The sequence below is a fragment of the Ipomoea nil genome, unplaced genomic scaffold (assembly GCF_001879475.1).
Source record: "Ipomoea nil cultivar Tokyo-kokei standard unplaced genomic scaffold, Asagao_1.1 scaffold3321, whole genome shotgun sequence".
Classification (NCBI taxonomy): Eukaryota; Viridiplantae; Streptophyta; class Magnoliopsida; order Solanales; family Convolvulaceae; genus Ipomoea; species Ipomoea nil.
In genome coordinates, this window is record NW_017619749.1 from 5,956,599 (window position 1) to 5,966,780 (window position 10,182).

Genomic DNA, 10,182 nt, shown 5'->3' on the forward strand with positions numbered 1-10,182 from the left:
CAATTAACAAATTATGTACACAATTTATTAATGAAAATTATGTACACAATCTATTAATGGAAGGTACATAATATATTATGTACACAATCTATTAATGGGAATTATGTACACAATCTATTAATGGAAGGTACATAATATATTAACGCTACGTATATAATTTAGATTAGGACTCACCGGTATAATTTGTTGAGGGCAACAAAATGTAATGAAATTATTTGTCGAATACTAAAACCAAACAAAGTCTTAACTTTATACTAGTAGGTAGCATCAATTGGTGATGTTAGATACCCCTCCTTTGTTCCTTTAAAGTCATGTGCTGCAGCAGTTAAACTGTTTTTTCATTGTCGATTTGGGATATTACAATTAAACACGAAACAGCACAAAGTATTGCCCTTCACAGGAAAAAGAAAAATAGAGTACAATAGTTGAACATCAGGCACAACTGCACAAGTCTATGAACATTATATTGACTGCATTGCCAGACACCCCCTACCTCTAGGAAAAAGGAAAACCAAGATGGTGGATCCAATAAATGATAGGAAATTAGTATATCCCAGGAATTCCAGCAAGCTACCCTTTCCCAGGAATCTCAATCCAAAAGCTACTAATTTCATGAACTGGCAAATAAGAATTGGGGGCAAAAGGGAACAGATGGTTTTGGTCTACGGTGAAAGAATACAATGTTGCTGTCAGCAGTCTAATTATAAGAAGATACCATGGGTGCCAAACAAAAACCGCCTAGCCAAGTTCTGAGCAGTTGAAGTTACTTCTATAATTTGGATATTCACAGGAGCGAGTTACTCCCGGTCTTTTTGGGGCAACTGTTTACTGCCTTCCAAGTGGAGGGTTTCGACTAGGCTATCGGCCAGTTGATTTATTGGGTCAGCAGTAAGAGCCGGTGCAGTTTTTCCAGTTGAGATTGCTCGATGTTTTGCCTTCCTCTCCAACAGGGCTTTCTCCCGCTCATTGTAGAAAGTAAAATCATCTAGGATGGAGGTCTCAGCTTCATAATTCTTGAAAATTTTCAACATCTCTATCCCTTGTTCCAATTTTACCTGAAAAGACCAAATCAGAACTAAAAATGGAAAATGGATAAAAGATAACAGTATAGCAGTTTGCAAGAAGTGATGTATGATAAAACCCCATCATCAACTGATAGGAATATCATTAATGTGATTAATATATAAAAATAAACAAAGTTTTGAAGACAGTCATCAATATTCTTAACAAGTCATAGATGATTGACACTTGAAGAGTGTTGAAAAAATTGGAGAATAGTGGTAATATGAAGAAATATTTTATTAAATTCATTCCAGGATGGTCTAGGAAGGCAGGGAGATTTGGCCTCATATGTCAGTGAAATTTGCAAAAGAATACGAATATCAACTTAGATTTAACAATGCACTTTTAGTTGAATGGACTCTTCAGTCTTCACACTTCACAGGATACGTATTTACTTTCTAACGCCTAAAATCAACCTTCCTTAATCACAGAGTCAATTCATTTGACCAATTTAACAGATTTATAAAGTTGAACGAAGAAATAGAATCCATATAATTGATCCTTCTTACTCCAGAACTAACGGTTACTGGTTAGTCAAGTAAAAGCTTCCAAACAACCATAATCCATGAAATGTACAAAAAAACAAGTTTAAAAAAGCCAAACACACATGAAACCACCATCTGGGTTCAGGCTACAACTGTCAAAATAATAAACTAACTATAGTTGAAATACCTAAATATTTGAACAATAGCAAGTCATAGCCAGTAATCAATCAAGAGAAGGGAAAATCTTGTGTACCTCCTGAGAGTCCCGACTGTGAGTGACTGGCTTATTGTCATTATTTTCCAGCACTATATGGCGAAACTGGCTGTTAGGTACATCTTTGATAATATGCCATTTAACAGGGAATTGTCCACTCCATCGGTCCTGTTGCCAGTACTCTGCATCATTGTCAAAGTCAACTGATCCTAACATTTCAGCTACCCCACAGAATTGGCCACTTGCATTGACCTATAGATTGTTCAAAAAACGAAACAATTAAAGGGGGTAACACACATATATCAATAACAAAATTGCATCAAAAGGGGCCATATTTAATGATGTTTAAATAAAATTTCAATAATAGCACTGATATGCATGAGTAGTTCAAAGAAAAATATAAATAATTATGGGGTGTAATTAGATTACAGATACAATTCTGAAGTAAATTGTGGAAAAAAAAAAAAGGATGAGGGGATGACAATTTGACAATAGGGACAGAGACAGGCACATCACTTGCAAACAGGTACATAAAGGAGGTGCAGAATGTCAAATGACTGACTCTTGCACAAGAGAAGTCCCTATCTTGAATTGTGATAAGAATCTATCCTTCTCCAACAAGTGAATTTCTTCTTTAAACTCAGGCTGTGTAAAGCCCAATATCATGGACTTTGGCATTAAATACAGGAATGTATGAATTAGTAATACTAGATCTTCCAAGAGAACCAGTAACAAGCCATTCCATGAAACAAAGAGCATGCTTCCCATTGTTTGGCACTAATATAACATAGGGCATGCCAGTCAAGAATCTTGCACGAGTCAAATCCCAGCATCAAATAACCATAGCTTTGGTAGGTTGCATTCCTATGAGCAAAATACCAGTGGCAAGTCACAACATAAGTGTCCAAACAAAGACCACGATGCAGTATATCCAACAGAGATCAACTACCTATCAGGGTCACTATCACTCTTCTGGTCTTCTTCAGTACCAGAATTTACTCTTGCCATCCATTCACTAGAAACTAGACAGTACTGAACCTTTTTAAGCTTTAGCCAGAAACTACAGTGTCTCTAAATCAATATGCTTCCAGTTTATCAACTCAAATATATCCACACAGATAGGAGAAAGAAAAAAAAAAAAAAAATCACTTTTCATTTATACTTAATGACTCAAGAAACATACCGAGAAAAGGAGAAAGACTGGGCAACTGCTATTAAGCTCCTTTACTTCTCGATAAGCAGCATCAAGTTTTCTGTTTCCAAGGGGTGTGCTGGACCAAACACTATATTTAATACTTTTGTGAACATTATCTTCACTGAAGGACTTGATGACAAAGAACTTAGCCTGCTCATAATCTACTACAAAGTCAGGGCGATTGAACTGGTCAAGCTGAAAACTGGGTGTTGAGTCAAGATCCTTATGAATTCCAGACGAATTCTCTTCAGGAGAACTTTTGCTCTTTGGTTTTGAAGCCCTAGGTCCCCGATTCCGGTCACTTGACATAGCAAGTGATTCAGTAGAGATGTGGACTGAATCTTGCTCCCTTTGACGTCTACCACCTTTTCCAGTGGTAAAGTGATTCTGGTGGCCAGTTTCCCAAACAGAGCCACTGGCATAATTTGAACTTGGATAAGAGCCACCTTGTATATAGTGTCTGGCTGAGGAGCCTGGTGCTAATCCAAGACCCTGAAATGATGCCTGTTGTGATGTCAGTAATCATGAAAGTTAATACATGTACTCCAATGTGTAAAATGTTTAAAATTCTAGCAATTAATGAGCAATTTTAAAAATAAAAATTTAAAAAGGAAAAAACTGGAGCAAAAAGACTAGTATTTTGGTAGGAAAATTATGATCAAGAGTCAAATGACTGGAAAAACTAGAGAGCTCATATATATTTGATGCATTTGAGTTCCACAGGAAATTGCCTATGCATTCACTGAAAAGGGAATCAACTCAAGGAACAAGAAACAGTCAACAATTTTTTGGGGAAAGAAAATAGTCAAGAAAGTCACTGCTATTATCTAAAGAAGAAGGTATCTAAAAATGAAAACGTAATTCAGGGACACCTTACATCTACAAATTTGGTATAATCTTACAACCCACTTTAAGAGTTTAAGTCATAACAAACAATTTTGTATTAGCCAACCTGTGCAGCATTTTGCTCATATGACCCAAGTAGGCCAATAGGTTGTGGATATACTGCAGCTGAAGTCAAAGGAGACACATATCTGCCAGAGTCCAGTGAATTGGGCCGATTTGTCAAAGGTTCTCCAGATCCAAAATCATTCTGGAATTTGTAGAAACCAAGGTTACTGTTTCCAGGAAGCTCTCCTCCACCAAAAGATCCAAAGGGCATGTAGTAACCTGATCCCGGCCCATAAAGCATACTATCAACTAAACTTTCATGGCCACTACTTCCAGGTGCCATCAGCTCAGTCTGTGAAGCAGGAAGAGCTGAAGTAACATGTGGCAGTCCAGGTGAAATAGGTGGTGGATAGTAGGATGGAGATACTGGGACTTGGTGTGGAGAATATAGCTGACCATCTATCATTATGGGGGACAGAGGACCACCGATAGGGGAGAACTGCCCATATGCCATTTGGGCATCATAACCATAACTAGGGGGGAAAAAGAGTGATGGATTCCCATCATTGTACATTGCCTGGATACAATCAAATACAACAAAATGAGCATCTCAGTAAGTAGTAACAATATCAAGGAAAATAAATACCTAAGATGAGAGAGTTGATTTAAACTCACAGGAGGTACAACATGCAAGTTGTTTGCATTCACTTCATTAGAGTGTTCAGCCCAATTTCCTGAGCCATTGTCATAACCTGAACCATAGACAAAGTAAGAGTCAGTTAACAAGACCAAGGATTATTTATAATTTTTGGTCCACTTCATTAAAAATTGAGGTGTGATCCAAATAGGACACAAGCATCAAGCTTTGCAATTATGTAATTTGAACGACAAACAAAAAAAAAAATGAATAACCCAAATCTTTTATGTACTTGTCGAACAGAAATCAATCAAAAATTTGCCACATTGAGTTAAAGTAGTACACCTGAGGCACGCTTAATAAATCATATAGTCAACCAACTTCAAGAAACTTTTAATGAGAAGGAAGACCTTTATCATATTCTGGAAAGTACAGAACAATGGATTAAGAAAACAGTAGCTAAATGGTACTAACCTCCATAATAAAAACCTTGCTCCAGTGGAGTATAAGAATTGGGTGGATGCATAGTAGAAAGAGCTGCACTTGTTTCAGAGCTAACAGATTGGTCTTTGGCATTTACTGGAACCACAGATATGGCTGCATCCGGAGAATGATTGGCAGAAACAATCCTTTCATCTTTGGGCGAAATAGGCTGATAATAGATTAAACAAGTACTAATGGAACACAATACCTATGCTAATTCAAAAATACATAAACAAAATGAAACACTGATTTATATAATGGACAAATAGCAGCATACCTGTTCCGCTACAGCATGCAGCTCAGCTCTCTCACCTACATCAACATCAGAAGAACCCATAGCTTATTAATGCACAAACAGGTATTCTGGATAAAAATCAAATGATACTTTGAAAAGGAATTCCACTTGTAAATTTCACACTATCTCTAAGGAATGTCCCAAAATCAAACAAATTCAATAAATAGTCCTGGATCAAGGGTAATGCCAACAGGCTAGGATGAGCAAACAAAGAGAATGATGGAAATGGCAAAAGGCTTGAGGTCAAAACAGGGAGTAGAAATAGACCAGGTGTGAATGATAAGGATCTTAAGCAACTAAGATAAATAGATCAAATTAGTTAAAATGATCCTTGCCAGTGATATACTTCCTCTAAGCAAAGGTCACCTCCATGAACCAAACAGTCTTATTTAGCCTAACTCTCATATAAATTAAAAACCACAACACTTTTTCCTCCCATCGTACTGCTCTTTTTTCCTCTGTTTGAATCTAGAAGCAAGCATTGTACTGTGACCATTCTTAACTCCCATAGAAGTAAATGGAATTTGAGGGTAAGTATCTGAATGTATCAAAAGTTACTTCTTGGCACATATTTAACCATATCAACTTTAGGGTAGATCAAACTCAGCACTATAACACAACTAGAAGCAATTAATAATTAAGAAAACTCTTTCAAGTTTTCTTTTCCTTTATAGAAGTCACAATTATAATGCAGATAGCATTGAACCGAATGTCAACTGAAGTGATCAAAATCATGACTTGAAGAGTACACTAAAACTAACCACAAAGTTCTTACAATTATAACCCACCCAAAAGAACCAACACCATAAAAACACTCAATGCCAGTGTTGCCAGTTCCATCATTCCTTGCACAACTATTCATCTCTGAACTAACTGAGGGACACTTGGTGGCCAAAAGTAACAAGATGCTCCATTCAAGTAGAGACTAGTGAGAGCATATAACAAAATCAGTCATCACGCTATCAACTCTAGTATGTTTTGTTTCCATAAGATTCCTAAAACCATATCCGCTATACATAATTACATACTGTTCAGAACTGCAGGAGTACTTAAAATAAACTCATAAGGTGCACCAGTACTGCTTCTTTCCATCCAAAACCAGTGATGCATCAAGAACCTTAGAAGTTCCTTGACTCAAATTCCCAAGTGTAAATTAAGTGAAGGGTTATTTACTACAAGTAACCAGCTCAGACATTTCTAGCTGTTTCACCATGATTACTAATTCATACAGCAATTGCAGATTGTTTTATGGAATACTTAAATACTGACATAATAAACAATGCAGGCCTCACCAAAAAATACATTTGTTCCTTAAATTTTCTGTCCACAGTTTGTATCAGATGCAACACATCAAAAATAAGAACAACACAAGGCCATAGCCAGGAGTTAACTAGCAAATTATACAATCAATTGGAATAACATTTAATAATTAAATCAAAAAGGTCCACAGAATTTGCTAAGTGATTGTAACAAAGTAACAACTTCCACTGTGGTATTCAGTAGCAAGCCGTGATCTTTAACTAGGTACATAGCCCTATAACCAGAACCACATCTCTACTTGAGAATTCAATACAATTGCAAGAAAGACACTAGGACTCGTGCCTTTCCTTACCCTAAACTTCCGAATTTGGTGCAAGCAATACTGTAAACAAGCAAAACGGATCCTTTTTCTTTTTTTACGAAAACCAATAGCCGGCAAATACAACTCAAACAAAAGCTCCTAATGCAAAGTCAAAATTCAGTTGAATCGAATTGACCAAAAACCAAAACTGTTAATGAGAAGGAATGTACACGAACCTGGAGAGGAGTTGGGAGCAAATCGATCAAAACCCTGCTGGTTGTTTTCCTCCATGAATCCAATTGAATCGGAAACGTCGACAACAGAAAAGCTCTAGAGTTGAACCAAATCACTCTCTTTATTCACTCAGATGTAAATCCAACAGTATAATAATAATAATAAAAACAAAGAGAGTCTCTCCTCTGAGGTTTCCCCAATTGGAATCGAGGAGTGAGAATCCAAGGAAAGGATTAATTTGCTTCGCGGGAGGGTTTGAAAACAAAGAGAAGCAAGGGGGGTTTAGGGTCCACCATACGCCAGTATATATATGTGTGTACTACATACACATGTATGTACGTATATCTCTCTCTGCTTCTCTGTGTCCAAGTGCGTGTGTTTACAAACGCTTTTGGAAGCTTGTTTTAACCTTTTCGGTTTCTGTTTCTTTTCTCTCTTTTTTTTAATAAAAAAAATTATTTTTTCATAATCCTAAATCTAGAATATCATATGAGTTTGTAAGAAGTTTGGGTATGGAATATAATAATTAGTTGAAGGAAATTTGGGTACGGAATCTAATAATTAGTTGAAGAAAATTTGGATATGGAATCTAATAATTAGTTGAAGGAAATTAATGGATATTTTTGCATATTACTTCATCCATCTTTTGCCTTTTTCCTTTACGAAATATTGTAACACCTTCAAATGGATCCTCCACGCAATCCATTATTTAACTTCTCACTACTTTCACATAATGAACCTAATGAAGCCAATCAAAATCCACAACCTCCAATCACTCAATTCTCCTTTCTTAATCGGAATGAGCAATGTCAATTATCAGCAATTACCTTGTTTGTTTCAAGGTGTTCACTAACCTATCATCCATCATATTATAATTTTACTCTAATGTCTACTCTCACTGAGGTTACTCATCATACTCATACAACAAATATACATTTGTCAGGATTTTCTAAGTACTCCACTCAAGAAATGCCAACACATCAAGAAACACGACCAACAAACATATTGAAAAGTCGATGAACAAATAAGGATGACATGTTGTTATGTAGCGCATGACTCAACATTAGTAAAGATGCTGCAGTTGAAAATGATCAAAGTGGTAATAACTTTTGGAATCGAATTGTATAATTTTATAATTTGTACCGAAATCAACCTGAACAAGCCAAAAGGAATAAAATGGCATTGTAAAATCGTTGAGGGAGACTAAATCATACAATTTCAAAACCGTATAAACAAATAAAAAAAAAAAAAAGAAATAAGTACAAAAGTTGCCGCATATTTTGTACGGTTGCTAATTTGCATAGAATGCAAATTGACAATCCTAATCAGATTAAAAAATAAATAAATAAATAAATAAATAAATAAATAAATAAATAAATAAATAAATAAAGATAAAGCCCACATCCATGTTAGCTTGCAAATGGGATATTGACAGGGGTAAGTTTAGTCTAAGCAATCTCGCCTCCTAAAGTCCGAAGTCCGAACTCATAAGTCAAACAATTACGGAGTAAATGAATTTGGTTATTTTCATTTTGACCCCTGTATTTTCTGAAACTTACGGTCACCACCCCGGATTTAATAGGCCGACAGATTCTATGTTCAGACGTTATGCCATGGAACCGTGTTCACCATTCATGGTGAACACGGTTCCAACGGTATTAGTGCACCGTTATTTTTTTTTTTTCTTTTAATTAATTACGTGACTGCCTACACATTCACTTTGGAACCATGCCTACACATTCACTTTGGAATCATGAGATTATGAATTTTCTGTTATGAGATTATGAATTTTCAGTTATGAGATTATGAATTTTCTGTTATGCGATTATGAATTTTCTGTTATGAGATTATGAATTTTCATTACATTCATAATTTCGGAGTTTCGGACATTTATAAATTATGAATTCATGCATGCACATTCACTTTGGAACCATGCCTACATATTCCCGCCCGAAATCACGGACATTCATAAATTATGAATCCATGCCTGCACATTCACTTTGGAACCATGCCTACACATTCACTTTGGAACCATGAGATTATGAATTTTCTGTTATAAGATTATGAATTTTCTGTTATGAGATTATGAATTTTATGAAAATTCATAATCTCATAACAGAAAATTCATAATTTGATCAAAGTAACGCGTTGTTAACTCCACATCCGCGATTTTTATTTATTTTTTTTTTACCTAAAAACGACGTCATTTTGACTTGTGTTCACCATTCTCGGTGAACACGATTCCACGGCATAATTGCGTTATATGTTCTCATTCTTTTCTTCTCAAGTCAAGTGCATATAGAAGCACCCACTCAAATCCTTTTTTTAAGTTTTTTATTTTTTTAGTTCAACCTACTTTGTATAAAATAAGATTAAAATATCTTTGTATTTAAAGACATTTCACTGATTTTTTTGATGGACTAAAAATAGTCATGTCACAATAATACTAAGACCAAATGAAGATGTTATAATTTTATTTTATATTTTAAAAAAAGGACTAAAAACATTACTATAATTATGTGATAATGTATTGCGTCACTACGGTTTCATATGAATTTTTGATAAATGGTTTCTCAGTAGGACAGGTGGTACCCACAAAAGGTTTGAGACAGGGAGATCCTCTGTCTCCGTATTTATTTATAATATGTGCAGAAGGATTATCTATGCTTTTGCAACAGGCACAGCAGTGTGGGAAAATACATGGATGCAGAGTAACCAGAGGTGCACCGCCAATATCTCATTTGTTTTTTGCAGATGACAGCTTGCTTTTCTTTAAAGCAAATGTTGAGGAAGCCGGGGAGGTAAAGAGATGTTTGATTGAATATGAGGCCTTGTCTGGACAGGCAGTAAACTACCATAAATCCAGTGTGTGTTTTAGTAAAAATACAACGGAGGATTGCAGGGATCAAGTGGCGCAACTTTTGGGTGTTCCGAAGGCAACAGATTTTGGCAAGTATTTGGGTCTGCCTTCGTTTATTGGGCGGAGGAAGAAGGCGGTGTTCTCATATATTGAAGATAAAATAAAACAGAGAATAGGCACATGGAATAAAAGGCTGTTATCTCAGGCTGGAAATGAGGTACTTTTAAAAAGTGTAGCACAATCAATGCCTACCTTTTCTACCTTG

General features: G+C 35.7%; 1 protein-coding gene across 3 annotated transcripts; it reads right to left on the bottom strand.

The window, feature by feature from the left end:
- Window positions 1–333: 333 nt before the first annotated feature.
- Window positions 334–7,460, bottom strand: LOC109170554 (YTH domain-containing family protein 1). Of its 3 annotated transcripts, none has more exons than XM_019319716.1 (8): window positions 7,060–7,460; window positions 5,245–5,279; window positions 4,959–5,136; window positions 4,523–4,599; window positions 3,909–4,424; window positions 2,945–3,448; window positions 1,801–2,013; window positions 334–1,055 (listed from the first exon to the last, which is right to left on the bottom strand). In XM_019319716.1, the coding sequence occupies exons 1-8, from the start codon at window positions 7,112–7,114 to the stop codon at window positions 798–800; spliced, it is 1,836 nt and encodes a 611-aa protein (XP_019175261.1). In that variant the 5' UTR covers window positions 7,115–7,460; the 3' UTR covers window positions 334–797. The 3 variants fall into 3 exon arrangements, with proteins under 3 accessions (XP_019175261.1, XP_019175260.1, XP_019175262.1); XM_019319715.1 differs by having other exon boundaries at window positions 2,945–3,460; XM_019319717.1 differs by lacking the exon at window positions 7,060–7,460 and having other exon boundaries at window positions 2,945–3,460; window positions 4,959–5,120; window positions 5,245–5,277.
- Window positions 7,461–10,182: the final 2,722 nt, after the last annotated feature.